The sequence below is a fragment of the Lutjanus erythropterus genome, chromosome 15 (genome assembly GCF_056507025.1).
Source record: "Lutjanus erythropterus isolate fLutEry1 chromosome 15, fLutEry1.hap2, whole genome shotgun sequence".
NCBI lineage: Eukaryota > Metazoa > Chordata > Actinopteri > Lutjaniformes > Lutjanidae > Lutjanus > Lutjanus erythropterus.
In genome coordinates, this window is record NC_139331.1 from 7,605,536 (window position 1) to 7,622,380 (window position 16,845).

At 44.5% G+C, this 16,845-nt stretch overlaps 1 protein-coding gene and 1 pseudogene across 1 annotated transcript; one reads left to right on the forward strand and one right to left on the reverse strand.

Moving 5' to 3' along the window:
• Positions 1–474: 474 nt before the first annotated feature.
• Positions 475–2,400, reverse strand: LOC146313981 (uncharacterized; annotated as a pseudogene).
• A 9,367-nt stretch (positions 2,401–11,767) lies between these two features.
• On the forward strand, positions 11,768–12,655 carry LOC146313982 (trace amine-associated receptor 4-like). The gene has a single exon (XM_084737026.1). The coding sequence runs from the start codon at positions 11,768–11,770 to the stop codon at positions 12,653–12,655; it is 888 nt and encodes a 295-aa protein (XP_084593152.1).
• Positions 12,656–16,845: the final 4,190 nt, after the last annotated feature.

Sequence of the window (16,845 nt, forward strand, 5' to 3'; positions counted from 1 at the left end):
CGCGCAAGTGCCATTTTTGCCATGTGTGTGTAAGATAGCGAACGCACTTGCGCTGGGTCTGTGCTGCTGTGGGCGGGAGGTCTAAACATGAAGGCAAAACGAAGGCGTGGCCAGGAGTTTGCTGCAAGCGTTTTGGTGTCTGGTGAGGTTTGGCCTTGCGAAGGCCTTTGAGTAGCATACTGATGTGGGAGTGACACAGGGCTGGGCATGGTGCTCCAGAGGACAGTTTAACTAAGAAGTTAATACCACTGATGTAAACCTGAATGGTTGAAGACTTGATATTAAGGATGGAATGAGCAAAAGAAATTAAACTAGAGTGTGTCAGGATGTCGAGAGTGGGGAATGGAAGATTGTGGGAGGCGTGGAATACCTTGAAGCAGTTCCATCCTGTCAGGTAAGATGAGAGTGTTCGCAGGGCGACACTGTTGAGGATTGCAATTAGTGAAGTGGTTACCAGATGTTCCAGCTGGGGGGTCAGTTAAGGATGGTGGCTGAAAATGGTGGGACAGGGGTTGGAAGAGGGTCAGAGGCTGATGCCAATTGTCTGAATTTCTGTAATGAGAAGCGAGAAAGTAAGTCAGCGATTGAGTTCTTGTGACGTGGGATGTGCAAAGCTCGCATGATGAATTGGTTCTGGGCTGAAGTCAGAGTAAGTCTCCGCATGAACTGCATGATATCTAGGCACTGGGACCGTCCTTTATTGATAATATCAACAACAGCGATATTGTCACAGTGGATGGCAATGATCTTTCTGGACCATTTGTGCCCCCAAAGGATAGCGGCTACGATGACTGTGTACGTTTTGTAGATGGCAGAGGAAGGAGTGAGGGATGTGAATTTGGGCGACCATTTGGCTGAGAACCACCTGCCGTCAAAGTAGCCACCGAAACCGATGGAGGGGCTGTGTCTGTGAAGAGCTGGAAGTCTTCTGGCTGAGTGATGTGGTCATCGTAAAAGAAGGAGATGCCATTCCACGACGAGAGGAACTGATGACACATTTTCAGTTCTATCTTGCATGCATCGTCCAGTGTGACATGGCCATGGAGGGATGGAATGGCAGTGGCAATGGAAAGGAGGTGTGACACAAAGGGTCTACCTTGGGGGATGATGCGGATGGCGTAGTTGAGATGGCCCAAGAGTGAGACAAGTTGGCATTTGGTGCATCTGTGAGTCAGAAGGAAACTGGAAATGAGTAAGGAAAGCCGGTGGATTTTTTCAGTAGGCAGGGTTGCTTGGAGCAAGACTAAGTCAAGGGTGATGCCAAGAAACTCTAGAAATGTGCTGGGACCCTCTGTTTTCTCGGAAGAGAGAGGTACTCCGAGTTCATGGAAAGCGAAGATCAGAGTGGAAAGACCAAATGATGGGGGAGAAAAAGGTGGCATGACTGAGAATGTCGTCCGGAAGATGTATAACAAACGGGAGTTTGTAGTTGTTTGTCAGGATCCAGCACAGTGCTTTGGAAAGGAAGAAAGATTTTTGGGCTGCTCTTACACCCAAAGGTCAGGCGTGCTGCAAAATAGTACGCACCCTTCCAGAGGACACCAAAGAGATGCCCGTAGTTGGATTGGAAGGACTTTGAAGTCGCTGGTGATATCCGCCTTAGACAGCCAGGCTCCTTGGCCTACGATGCGGATAAGTGAGATGGCATGGTCGATTGTCGCATACTGCATTGAGAAGTCCGGGCTTGGAATGAGACTGTTAATACTAGGGATGGAAGATGGATGGGAAGAGTGATCAATAATGAGTCTCTTTTTTCCCCGAGTAATTTCTGGTGGCTATGCCTAATGGACTGATCTTGAATTTGGGGAAGGGTGGGGTGGAAAATGGACCGATCTTGAATCCGTGTTCAACTTCCTTAAGCAAAAGTTTGTCAACCACTGTGGGCTCAGAAATGGCGGACTGCAAGTTGTGGCATGTGTAAGAGGCACAGGGGGGAGCCTACGAAAAACGGTGGAGCTCGGTTTATTTGGGGCTGTGATGTGGGGCAAGGAAGTAGTGATGTGCATGATGTGGCTGGGTGAGACGGTGCACCACAGAGATCACAACACATAGTACCGAGCTGCAAAAACCCGGCAATACAGTTCGGAGTGTAGGCTGAAGGCTTTGGCCGATGCTGCCACTGTTGCTTGTTGATGTAGGAGCAGTCTGTGGAGCTGTGGTGGTGGGCATCAGGGTGGGAGGAGCTACAGTGGCCAAAGAAGATTGAATAGGAAAGGTAGAAGGAAGGGAAGAAGAAAGGATGCAGGGATGGAGGGATGCATGTGCTCGTGAAGGCTGGGGGAAAGAGGAGGGATGAGATTGCTCTGAAATGGGGAGAGCTTGAGCTGGTTTAGATACGACCTGGCCCTGCAAGAGGGCTGATATGGGAGGCCGGGCATCGTTGGCCATGGAGTGCGTCATGACGTCATCGGTGTGGGCGTCGCGACGCTGGGACTCGGGAAGAGATCGGGAAGCATGGCGAGAGCGAGCAGAGTTTTGCCTTGTTGTTGGTGCGACGGAAGGAAATGTGCCGCTGGCTGAGGGCGTGCTTCAGCCGAGCAATTGTCCACTCAGATATATCAGGAGTAGAAGGACAGTGTGAGTGTTGGCTGGGCAAGTGACGGTCTCAGTGGCTTCACCTGTCATCCAAGCACTCGGATTGTGGGCATATGCCCGAAGATGCCCATCTTGGAGGAGGAATGTCCCCCAAATGTCGATAATGGGATCTCCCCCGGGAGCTGCTGGACGGCAAAGGCCCGACGATGTTGGAAGTATCGGAGGATGGATGCCGAGAGTCTGGGGGAACATGGACGGTTGACCGCAACCGGGGCTGCTGAGGTGGTGGGCAGTGAGGAGAAGGGGAGGACTCAGGTACAATGGGAATGAACTGGTCTTTCTCAAACTGATCGCTGTCGGATGGATTCAGAAAGAGCTCTTCGTCCATTGTTTGGTATGTTTCATAGCTGACTAGTCTCTCACAGATGTGGAAACAGAGTCAAAGGGTGGGGAAATGGGTGAGGTGTGCTTAAGTACTCATAGTACGGAAATGAATCTGTCTGAGGCATGGTCTTTGTTCCTGAATCTTGTTATAAAACTTCATTAGTTGGAGGATGAATGCAGAGAGCACCATGGAATATGGATGGCTGACCATGGAATATGGATGGCTGACCGCACCCAGGGTTGCTGAAGCGTCAGAATGTTTGAGGATGGAGAGGCCTCAGTTACGACAGGAATTAGCTGATCGTCTTTGAACTGACCACTATCAGATGGATTCAGACAGAGGTCCATTATTTTAGGTTACAGGTTTTCTTTACAGGTTGGCTTTGTTTGTAATTTGCCTGAATTTTGTGATTTATCTGTTGGTCTTACTCTTTTCAGAGGATAAGTCGCAGAAGTGGCCACTTAAATGTAGAAGTTGTGTACATGGTATAGCTGTGTACTCAACAGATTTAAAACAGGTCTTAACTTTGTCTGGTGTTTTGATTTCCGTTGATTACCTCATGTTGGGAGAATGTGTTTAAATGCAGATGTGCCTGAAGATGCAAAACCAAAATAAAGATTATGCATGATGAAGAATAACCTAAAAGCCATATACTAAATACTAAATAATTCACAACAATGAAAAGTGCATGGGTTAGTGTGTGGGGTCAGTAGGAGTGTAAAATTCATTTTTACCCCAGAAACCCGTACAACAGTGTTACTCAACTCATCAACATCCTTCACTCTGTTATTATCGCCCTATTTTAGACTATCATCCAAAACTTGAATATCTGTCCCTCCTTCCTGAGAAACAAAGTTTGAATCAACTGATTTTTATTGTGAAGAAGAAAAAGGTCGGAGGCACCTGGCAGCCTGCTGAGGGTCAGATTTGGCCTGTTGGTAACAAGTTGAGTATCACTGCCCTACAAGGATAATATTTCCCTGTCTGAACTGACAGATAAAAGATTTGAGTTTAAATAAGTTTTTGACAGCAACTTTCTGTCTCACCCACGCGCCACTCGGGGGGCCTGCGGCCGCGGCTTCGTGGCCGGATTCGCCCCGGGCGAAGAGGCTCTGTGATTGTCACAGCCTTTTGACATCCCCTTAAGGAATTTGAAGTCGCTTCCTGTCGCCGCTAGGTGGCGCTATGAGTATGTCTCCTGATTGTCATTTGGATGTGTTCAGACCGGGAAAAATGGCCGCCAAATTCGAAATGGCTGACTTTCTGTTGGGTTTGGCCTATGCATCAAAGAGGCTTTTTTGTGCGTCTCTGTGTGATACATGTATGTACCGTTTTTTGTGCATTTTGGCGAAACTTCCTACGGGGGGTGCTGCACTTTAAAGTGCGTGGCCAAGCCATATGGCCACGCCCATTGACGAAACTCATACCACATGTTCAGGCCTGGACCTTTAACAAACATGTCAAGTTTCAGTCAGATTGAACCAAGTACACTAAAGTTAATGCCACTTTCTGTGTTTTGGTGAAACACTGACCTTCGCCGTGCTCTCAGGGCAACACCGTTTGATGATATGCCAAGATCTTCATAATATAGCACAACCCAGGTCTTACTGTGGTCCTGACAAAATTTGAGTTGGATATAAACAACGTGCTGGGAGCAGTACCTCAATGTCTAATACATGTCATTTCCTGTTGTCACCAGGGGGTGTTGTCACGGAATGTTGTCATACACATATGTTCAGGGCGGGACTATTATCAACCATATGAAGTTTGGTGCAGATCGGAACATTTATGGTATAGTTATAGCAATTTTGTGTTTCATGGCGAGACATCAAACTTCGCCACCACCTGAGGGCCACGCCCTTCAACGAGGGAATAATCTTTTAATAACTTTTGATCACAATGTTGTCTAGATAGTACACAGTGATTTTGAAGCCGTTCTGATCAATCCTGTAGGAGGAGTTCGTTAAAATACGACACGTGAAAAACGCCAAAAATGGTCACAAAATTCAAAATTGCTGACTTCCTGTTGGGTTTGGCCAAGGGGTCCAAGAGGCTTTTTTGTGTGTCTGGATGTGATACATATCTGTACCAAGTTTCGTGCATGTTGGTGAAACGTGCCCCAGGGGCTGATGTTTAAGGGGTGTGGCCAAGTCATTTGTGACATAGATGTGTGACATAGATGTGTTAAGGGCGGGACTATTATCCATCACAAGAAGTTTGGTGCAGATAGGACCATTTATGCTAAAGTTATAGCAATTTTGTGTTTTTTGACGTGGGTGTTGCGAGATATCAAAATTCACCCTTCCGCAGTGGCCGCGCCCTTCAATGATACGAAGATCTTTTAATAACTTTTGATCAAAATGTTGTTGAGCTCGTTCAAACCAATTTTGAAGTCAATCGGATTAATCCTGTAGGAGGAGTTTGTTAAAATATGAACGGACGGTAACAACACGAAAACAACAACAACTGTTCAGAAGGGGTGTGTCCATTGTTTCTAATTTAGGGAAATTGACTCCTTTGAAAGAATTTACCGCCACCTTCCGTGGTGGAGGGGTTTGAGAACCTGAATGTGCTTCAGGTCCTAAGTGACGGGTCAGATTAAGAGTGGTTCCAATGCCCCCAGTGAGTGCTGGAAGATCAGGGTCGTTTATGTCACCTGGATTGGCGTTACCAGGGCCCCACCCCACGCCAGGCCCAGGGTTGGGGCTTGCAAGCAAGCGCCTGGTGGCTGGGTCTTTGCCCGCGGGACCCAGTCGGGCCCAGCCTGAACAAGCGACGTGGGCCCGCCTTCCTGTAGGCCCGTCACCTGTAGGAGGGTTCAGAAGGGGCTGATGCAGTGTGGTTTGGCGGGGGCCCCGATGACCCAAACCCGGGATATGGAATCTGACTGTAGGGACATGGAATGTCACCTTGCGGAGGGGGAAGGAGCCTGAGCTAGTGCTCAGAGGTTGAGCAGTACCGGCTAGAGATAGTCGGGCTCACCTCCACGCACAGTCTGGGCTTGGGAACCCAACTCCTTGAGAGAGGCTGGACTCCTTTCTGCTCTGGAGTTGCCCACGGTGAGAGGCGGTATGTACCATGTACTAGACTTTTCCCCATTGAACAAGAGGGTCGTCGCCCTGTGCCTTTGGGTCGGGGATAGGTGCCTTGTTGTTTCGGCCTATGGGCTGAACAGCAGTGCAGAGTACCCGGTATTCTTAGAGACCTTGGGAGGGGTGCTGGAAAGTGCTCCAACTGGGGACTCCGTCATTCTGCTGGGGGACTTCAACGCCCACGTGGGTGGCAACAGTGTTACCTGGAGGGGCGTGATTGGGAGGAACGCCCGCCCTGAGTGGTGTTCTGTTATTGGACTTCTATGCTAGTCACAATTTGTCCATAACGAACACAATGTTCAAGCATAAGGGTGTCCATCAGTGCACGTAGAACGGGGACGCCCTAGGTCGGAGGTCAATGATCGACTTTGTAGTCATGTCAACTGACCTTCGGCCGTATGTCTTGGACACTCAGGTGAAGAGAGGAGCTGAGCTGTCAACTGATCATCACCTGGTGGTGAGTTGGATCCGCTGACTTAGAGAAAGCTGGACAGACTTGGCAGGCCCAAACGTATTGTGAAGGTCTGTTGGGAACGTCTGTTGGAACCCTCTGTCAGTGGGTCTCACCTCCAGGAGAGCTTTGACCAGATCCTGGGGGAGGTACAAGACATTGAGTCTAAATGGACTATGTTCTCCACCTCCATTGTTGACTCGGCCATTCGGAGCTGTGGCCATAAGGTCTCCGGTGCGTGCCACGGTGGCAATCCCCAAACCCGGTGGTGGACACCGGATGTAAGCAATGCTGTCATGCTGAAGGAGGAGTCTTATTGAGCTTGGTTAGCTCATGGGACGCCTGAAGCAGCGGACAGGTACCGGCAGGCCAAGCGTGCTGCGGGCCAGGCGGTTGCGGAAGCAAAACCCTGGGTATTGGAAAAGTTTGTTGAGGCCATGGAGGAGGACTACCGGTCAGCCTCGAAAAGATTCTGGCAAACTGTCCAGGGCACTCAGGTTGGCAGAGTGGGGAGCTGTTGACTTTAACTGGGGCAGTGGAAGGAATACTTCGAGGATCTCCTCAATCCCACTGACACGCCTTCCGTAGAGGAAGCAGAGGCTGAGGAGCCAGAGGGGACTGAGGTAGTTCGGAAGCTCCTCAGTGGCAAGGCACCGGGGGTGGATGAGATCCACCATGAGTACCTCAAGTCCCTGGATGTTGTAGGGCTGTAAAAGTTCTTTTCTGTGAATGATTTGTTTTTTAATTGTTTATATTTGCAGGTCCACCTCAGCGATGATGGTGGCATGGATATCTTAGCCCAGTTGCTGTGGGTTTCGGCCTATCAGCAGCTTGAAAAACCATCACCCGAACCCAAGGTTCCTCACAAACCACCACCTCCTGTGAGAACCTTTGCTCCCAAGGTGGTTGTGAAGAGAGTGATGTTGTGCCATGTCCATCAAACCCTTTTGAATGGACGCTTGTTGGCAAGAACTGAAAGGTAAGACTTTACAAACCGTTATTATGTTTGTGACTTTTTGAAAAAAAAAGTTTCCTTAAGCAGCTTAGTATACTAATGATCAAAGAGTACTCGTGTTAAATACAAACTATGCTGTTTGTCATTACAGAGAAACAATCCTGAGGACATCCTGCAGTCCTCTGATACACACAAACGCAGGATGGTTCACCAGCAGGTTTGTCATGTTTTTATTATGCTGTGTCTGGTCTGCTTTTTACTCAGACAAATTTTCAGCAATAGTCTTCCTGCAATTTTTTTTTTACAGGTGGTGTTGAAGGACTGAATCCTCTCCAGTTCAGCAGTGCCATTTTGGATGCAATGGATCAAGTTGTTCCATCGCATATGCCTACCCCTGTGTACGTGTCAAAGCCTGTTCCACATGGCAAGCAAGTAATGTGCATGCAAATTATGTGTGTTGAGGCCTTTTTTACAACATTTTTTTTAGTTATCACCAGGCCTGGGAGGGTTACAATTAACAAAAAAAAAAGTATTCCTAAATAGTAACTCCTTACCTGCTGGAATCTAATCCAAGTATCACAATATTACAGCAATGAACTTGATTACTTTTTCTTTCTTTTGGTTTACTACAATATAAAATATGATGCAATTGTGTAGGCAAATGTTTTACATTCATTGTTGATTAGTTACCTTTTTTGTATCTAGATTATGTAATCCTAATCCAAGTAATCCGTTACTCCCCAAGCCTGGTCCTGACAAACAGTTAACCACAGTGATGACTGCTTACATTGTACAAAAGGACCTATATGCCAATTATGTCTTCAAGAAGTTTCTTTTGTTTTTCTTACATTAGGCGCCAAATGTGGAACGACAGCGGACAGCTGTTACCTCAAGGAGGAGACCTGCTAGGCAGCAGGTTGGTCATTTATTTCAAAGTAATATTTGACTAATTAGGGCCCGAGCACCGTCCAGAGCGAGGACCCTATTGAAACTGAAGGAATTATTATTCCTTTTTAGGGCCCAAGCACCAAACTGTGCGAGGACCCTATTGAAACTGAAGGAATTATTATTAGGGCCTGAGCACCGTCCGGTGTGAGGACCCTATTGAAACTGAAGGAATTATTATTAGGGCCCGAGCACCGTCCGGTGCGAGGACCCTATTGAAACTGAAGGAATTATTATTAGGGCCCGAGCACCGTCCGGTGCGAGGACCCTATTGAAACTGAAGGAATTATTATTAGGGCCCGAGCACCGTCCGGTGCGAGGACCCTATTGAAACTAATCACTTATTTGGGGGCCTTAACATGCATGAAAGCGCGAAGAGTTTTGGCGGTCGCATCAGTCCCAGCGAAAAATTTTGTATTTTAGGGTTGTTGGCGGTAGGAGGTCCAAAATGGCTAGGCCATGCCCCTTAAACAACAGCTCCTGCGGCTCATATCACCGATCTTCACGAAAATCAATACACACGTAGAACATATCCCGACGCACAAAAAAGTCTCTTACACCCACTGGCCAAACCCAACAGGAAGTCCGCCATTTTGAATTTTGCTGCCATTTTTGGCGTTTTACAAAAGTTGTTTTTTAATGAACTCCTCCTACAGCATTTATCATAATGGGTTCAAAATCACTGTGTACCATCTAGATAACATTATGATCAAAAGTTATTAAAAGATTGCACTATCGTTAAAGTGCCTGGCCGTGAGGTGACGGCGAAGTTTGATGTCTCGCCATGAAAAACGAAATTGCTATAATTTCCGCATAAAAGGTCCACCAAACTTCACATGTTTGATAATAGTCCCGCCCTGAACACACATATATGAAAATATTCCATAATTGTCATAGCGCCCACTGGTGGCGACAGGAAATGTCATGTTTTACAGTTTGAAGTGCTGCTCCCACAACGTTGACCATATCTGACTCAAATTTGGTCAGCAAGGCCTTAAGACCTTGGTAATGCTACACTATAAAAATTGTGATGTATCATCCAATGCGGTTTTCGTGACGGAGCGGCGAAGTTGATGTTTCGCCAAAACTCAGAAAAGTGGCCTGAACTTCAGTGTCTTTGGTCATATCTGCCTGAAACTTCACATGTGTGTTAACGGTCCATGTCTGAACATGTGATATGAGTTTCGTTGATGGGCCACGCCCTTTAAACATCAGCCCCTGCGGGACGTTTCACCGACATGCACGAAAATTGGGACACATATGTATCACGCCGAGCCGCACAAAAAAGCCTCTTGGACCCACTGGCCAAACCCAACAGGAAGTCGGCCATTTTGAATTTTGTGACCATTTTTGGCGTTTTTCACGTGTGGTATTTTAACGAACTCCTCCTACAGGATTGATCAGAACGGGTTCAAAATCACTGTGTACCATCTAGATAACATTGTGATCAAAAGTTATTAAAAGATTACGCCCTCGTTGAAGGGCGTGGCCGTCAGGTGGTGGCGAAGTTTGATGTCTCGCCATGAAAAACGAAATTGCTATAACTTTACCATAAATGGTCCGATCTGCACCAAACTTCACATGGTTGATAATAGTCCCGCCCTGAACATATGTGTATGACAATATTCCGTGATTGTCATAGCACCCCCTGGTGACAACACATTGACAATATCTAACTCAAACCTTGTCAGGAAGACAGTAAGATCTTGATTGTGCTTTATTGTGAAGATCTCGGCGTATCGTCAAACGGCGTTACCCTGACAGCGTGGCGAAGGTCAGTCTTTCGCCAAAACAGAGAAAGTGGCATTAACTTTAGTGTCCTTAGTTCAATCTGACTGAAATTTGACATGTTTGTTAAAGGTTCAGGCCTGAACATGTGGTATGAGTTTGGTCAATGGGCATGGCCGTATGGTTTGGCCACGCCCTTTAAAGTGCAGCATAAAAGGTCCAATCTGCACCAAACTTCACATGTTTGATAATAGTCCCGCCCTGAACACACGTATATGAAAATATTCCATAATTTTCATAGCGCCCCCTGGTGGCGACAGGAAATGTCATGTTTTACAGTTTGAAGTGCTGCTCCCACAACATTGACCATATCTGACTCAAATTTGGTCAGCGATGCCTTAACATTTTGGTAATGCTATATTGTGAAGATTATGATGTATCGTCAAACGGCGTTGCGCCAAGAGTGCGCAGAAAAGTGGCCTGAACTTCAGTGTCCTTGGTCATATCTGCCTGAAACTTGATATGTTTGTTAATGGTCCATGTCTGAACATGTGATATGAGTTTGTGGCGTGGCCTCGAGTTTTGATGTCTCACCATGAAAGACGAAATTGCTATAACTTGGGTGTAAAAGGTCCGATCCGCACCAAACTTCACAGGTGTCATAGAAGTCCCAGTCTGAACACATCCACATGACAATCAGGAAAAATACTCATAGCACCGCCTAGCGGCGACAGGAAGCAACATCCCCCGAGTGGCGCGTGGGTGCGAGGGCCCGGAAAACGCTGCTTGCAGCTTTAATTGGGTCTTATAATGGTGCAAGGCAGAGTGTGTCCTGTGTCCTGTGCCAAACTTCAGGTTATTGATGAATATGCCCTGCCTCCAACTAAAAAAAATCTCATGTGTTTTTGGGGACTAAAGGGGTATTACCAATGTTTTTGTAGAATTTTTTTCCTGCTGATTTTGCTGCTCTCACAGATCTGTTGAAGGCTAAGGCTAAATGTATGTGGTCCCCAGAAATTCTCAGAGTGTTAAAGCCCTGATTTGTAATGCTTCTGTTTTGACTGCACCTCCATGGGATAAAGCATTTAACTTGAAGTAGATGCCAGTTAGAGAAAAAGATATAGCACCTCTTTTCTGGAGGAAGTGGGTGATTCAACAGTGCAACTGGGAAAAGAAGGTGTGTTAACTTTAATGTAACTGATTCGAGGAAACTGGAAAATGGAATGTGGCATGTTGTATTTTCCAGATGCTTAACATACATACTTTAACCCACACCGTGGTCTTTTCCAAAATCTAACTAGGAGTTTTGTTACGTAAACCTACACAAACTGTGACGATGAAGGTCACCTGAGTATTGATCTCTCCACAGAAGTCAGTGGGAAGAAATTATGTATCATGTGTGAAAAACTGGATTACTGGAAAGTGGCAGTGGTGTCCCTTGACCATGATATGCTAATAAGCCCAGAATAACAACTCTGATCCAATATACTGCTCAGTGACACAGACCAAGAGCTCCCATCAGTACAGATACACAAACTAAATCAGCATGATGTGAAACACACAGAACACTTAAAGCAACTTAAAAACTCTCTCTGCAGGAAACAAGAAATTATTAATTTTATTGATTTCAGGTTTAATGTTACAAATGTTACTTCACTATTAATGATCATTTATGCATGGTTTTTGTCAATGAGTCTGAATATGGTTCTGAGGACAAACGTATCTGTTTTGTGTATATCACAGGAGACCTCATCAGCACCAGTGCCTTTTATTTCTCATATATATTTGTTAGCTCTTTATCATTTGTTACCATATGTGGCAACATTCTTGTAATAATCTCCATTATTTACTTCAAACAGCTACACACTCCTACAAACTTCTTCATCCTGTCTCTCGCTATAGCTGATCTTCTTGTTGGGGTTTTAATTTTGCCATATGGCTTGATACCGATTACGATGGTCGCTTGTCCGGCCCTGAATGAAATGGATCGGTATCTGTGTGCATCTTCCGTTTGGAACTTGTGCTTTATTTCTGTTGACAGATATTATGCTGTGTGTCAGCCTCTGATGTACAGAACTAAAATAAATATCTATGTTAGTATGATCATGATCCTGTTGAGCTGGATTATATCTGGATTAAGCTTCTACACTATAGTTTTACAAGAAATGATTTGTTTTTACCTGCCAGCTATCATAATGTGTGCCATCTACCTAAAGATTTTGACTGTGGCACAGAGACAGGCACGCAGCATCCAGAACACAACCTGTCAGAGCACAAAGTCTGAAAGTAAGATGGAGAGAAAGGCGACTAAAACTCTGGCTATTGTGATGGGAGTTTTTCTGATTTGCTGGACTCCTTACGTTGTTTCTTGGACCGTAGATATTTTCATTGATTTCAACACACTATTTCCTGTGTATTCTACACTTAAATGGTTTGGATGGTCAAATTCAGTGCTCAATCCATTCATCTATGGTTTCTTTTACAGCTGGTTTCGATCAGCTTTCAGAATGATACTATCTGGGAAAATATTTCAAGGTGATTTTACTCATTCTAAGCTCTCTTGACTCATGACTTGCTGGTAATCATCACTAGTTTGACTCTGAAGATTTACATCTCTTTCTACTGCAGCTCATATAAAATTTGCCACTGTACTATGCATAAAGTATCTGTATGTACAACTCAGTACACAGATATCAGTACATAGTAAACAGTACATACAATAATCTCAATGATAATATCTATAAATAATCACAGGATCCACATATCTCATTGTTTCCCTCATTTCTTACTGTATGTATTCAGTCATAGATGCTGCATAATGAATCCAGTTTTGTCAGCACGAAAATGGCTCAAGCAATGAATGGTGGATTACTTTCTTTGTTTTGATAACAAATTTATGGATGTACAGTTTAGCATCATTTACAGTAGAATCACTTTTGTGTGCAGGTTCATAAATTCTTATTCTGTCTCTGCTTTGACACTTGAAGAATGAAGATTTTGTGAATCCAAGACTAAGCAGAGAAAATGTTAACTTTTATGGCCCACTATGATCATGTTGTGATCATTTGTGTTGTCAACACTGCAGTTTTTGTCTTAACAAGACTCAGTCATGATTAGTGGACACTCGGGTTGACTTTGTGAGACAGTTTTCACAAAGAATCAAATTTACACAGCAGTACAAACAGGGTTCCTTTAATCTGTAGACTGTGTGTACCTTTCCATTTTATGCAGTCTTGATGATCAGTCTTCAGTCTGACTTTTTCACATCTCACCTCTGCTGTGGTTTCATCAGTGACAAATCAATGTACCCACATTACAAGATAGTTGTTAAATGATTACATTTTACTGTAATGGAAAATTATGTGAAACAGAAAGTTGTCATCAAAAACTACTTTAAACTCAAAACCTTTTATGTGTCAGTTCAGGCAGGACTGAATTATCCTTGTAGGACAGTGATATTCAACTTGCAGCCAGCAGGACAAGTCTGGCCCTCAGTTGGCTGTTGTGTGGCCCTCCGTCTTTTTTCTCATTCACAATGGAAATCAAGTGATTGACACTGTTTTTTTTTTCCCAGGAAGGAGGGACAGTAGAGGATAATTCTGATTGAAAAAGAACTTCAGAGAAAGATGAATTGTGGGTCTCTTAATGTTCATTCATTTCATGTGATAAGTATTGTTTTGTTAATATTTTTTATTAACTGTCCTATGCTCTCCAGTTGTTTTGCAAATGTGGCCCCTGGGCAAAACAAGTCAAGTAACCCTACTGTAGAGCTTTCTTTGGGCAAAAATAAACTTTACACTCATACTGATCCAGCATAGTAACCCATTCACTGTGTATACTTTCTGGAGTAATTAGTATGTGACAACTTTATTCAGCACAAATTAACATAGATTAATGTGATACATAAGCACAAGATAAACTATTGTGGGGGACAGAGATGGACAGGGAGGTGAACCCATTCAATCTAGCCGCAAAGCTGCCCAGCTCCACTGGCCCACCTGAGCCAGGTGGAGGAGCAGATACACGACTGTCTGTCCTCTTCCTTTTCCTCCTTTCCCACCTAATCCTCATCTCCTCTCCCATCCTCACTCCTCTGACCCGCTATGAAACAATCAGAAATGAGTTTCTCAAGTTTGAAGTGAGCAAAATTATGCACAGCTGTATCCAAACAGCACTGATAGAAGCACACAACTTTTTCTCTCCAGGTCAGGCCAGACTGGTGTGGTCAAATATAGTGTCTTGTATGTTTTATGTTATAGATCATAATTGATTAATCCTTGTTTTCTGGATCACAATAAACATGCAGATACAAACACTACAGCTGCTCCAGCTATCATGCTGACTCATCTGATAAAGACAATCTGACAGCTGTGATCCTGTCCCGTGTGCACTTTACTTTTACATTTGTTAGGCTTTGTAATCAAAAAATTATTTATTTTTCCTTATTAGTGAGTTTATCCTTAAAGACACGCGCATGGTTATTTAACATTAATTAAAAGTGTTCTGTGATTGTGGAGACGTATGTGTGCCTCAACCAAGCATGAGACACACACAAATGCTTTTAACTTCAATATTTACACTTTATTGCTGATAGAAAACATGTTCAAATAACACTTTACTAATCCACACTCCCGTGTGAGGAAGAGAGTGACCATAAATGAAGGTGTTTTGTGATTGTGAAGACGTGTGTGTATCAGCCAAACCCGTCGGGTGCTATCTTGTGCTGAAAGACCACAGACTTTGTTTTTCAACCAGGTTTTGGCTGGTCTACAGCACAATTATTTTTTACTCCAATGCACCGAGCACAAGATAGCAAACGTGCCGGGCTACGCCTTCTTTTTGCCTTCATATTTAGACGCTCACAGCCACACAGACCCAGCGCAAGAACACTTGATATCTTGCAGACATGGTAAAAATAGCACTTGCGCTGGTGTAAGATAATAAAACCACTTGTGCCGGCAGCAAAATGGCTTTGCGCTGGGTGTCAGATAGAGACAGATTAGAGGTTAGAATAGGAGATTGTTGTACTCAATGCAGAATTATATGTCACATGATAACTTTTCCACTACAGCACTCACCTCCATCATGATGACATTTTTTGAAAAACTATAGTTGTATTAACAAATATCCTCCCTGTTGTCATGAGACCTTTTTATAGAGATATTCATGCATTAAAGCAGTCATGTAGGAAAGCTGAAGAAAGTTGAAGAAAAACAGACTATGGAACACTCTGCCCAGTTACCCCTGACATGTGAGCTCTGTTGACACTTTTAAAACTCAAATTAAAACCGACTTGTTCAGGCAAGCTTTTAGTTCATGTAATACATTTCTACCCTGGTCTGTCGTTTTTACTATCTGCATTTGTCTACCTATTTATTAGATCTTTGTTTACTTTTATTAGGGCCCGAGCACCCGAGGGTGCGAGGACCCTATTGAAACTATAAAGATTATTAGATTCCTATTGGAATCGCTAAGATTATTAGGGCCCGAGTACCGCGGTGCGAGGCCCTAATTGAAATCGCAAGAATTATTATTATTATTAGGGCCCGAGCACCGAAGGCGAGGACTCTATTGAAACTGAAGAAATTATTCTTCTTCTTATTAGGGCCCGAGCACCCAGGGGTGCGAGGACCCTATTGAAACTGAAGAAATTATTATTTTTAGGGCCCGAGCATCCGAGGGTGCGAGGACCCCATTGAATCTGTAAGGATTATTATTATTATTTCAAAATTTAACTGCTTATTTGGGGGCTTTATCATATTCAAAAACTCACCAAATTTGGTGGTTACATCAGTCCCGGCGAAAAATTTCGTATTTTAGGGTTCTTGGCAGTGGGAGGTCCAAAATGGCTAGGCCACGCCCCTTAAAAAGCAGCCCCTGCGGCTCGTATCACCGATCTTCGGTACACATGTAGAACATACACAGACACACGAAAAAGTCTCCTGCACCCATAGGCTAAACCCAACAGGAAGTCGGCCATTTTGAATTTTGCTGCCATTTTTGGCGTTTTACAAAAGTTGTTTTTTAATGAACTCCTCCTACAGGATTAATCAGAACGGCTTCAAAATTGCTGGCTACCATCTACACTACTTTGTGATCAAAAGTTATCAAAAGATCGCGTTATCATTAAAGTGCCTGGCCGTGATGTGACGGCGAAGTTTGACCTCTCGCCATGAAAAACGAAAGTGCTATAACTTCAGCATAAAAGGTCCAATCTGCACCAAACTTCACGTTTGATAATAGTCCCGCCCTGAACACACGTATATGAAAATATTCAATAATTGTCACAGCGCCCCCTGGTGGTGACAGGAAATGTCATGTTTTACAGTTTGAGGTGCTGTTCCCACCACGTTGACCATATCTGACTCAAATTTGGTCAGCGAGGCCTTAACAACTTGGTAATGCTATATTATGAAGATTATGATGTATCGTCAAACGGCGCTGCGCCGAGAGCGCAGCAAAGTCAATGTTTCGCCAAAACGCAGAAAGGTGACCTGAACTTCAGTGTCTTTGGTCATATCTGCCTGAAACTTCACATGTGTGTTAATAGTCCAGGTCTGAACATGTGATATGAGTTTCGTTTATGTGCGTGGCCAAATGGCTTGGCCACACCCCTTAAACATCAGCCCCTGGGGCACGTTTCACCGACATGAAAGAAATTTGGTACACATATGTATCACACCCAGACGCACAAAAAAGCCTCTTGGACCCATTGGCCAAACCCAACAGGAAGTCAGCCATTTTGAATTTTGTG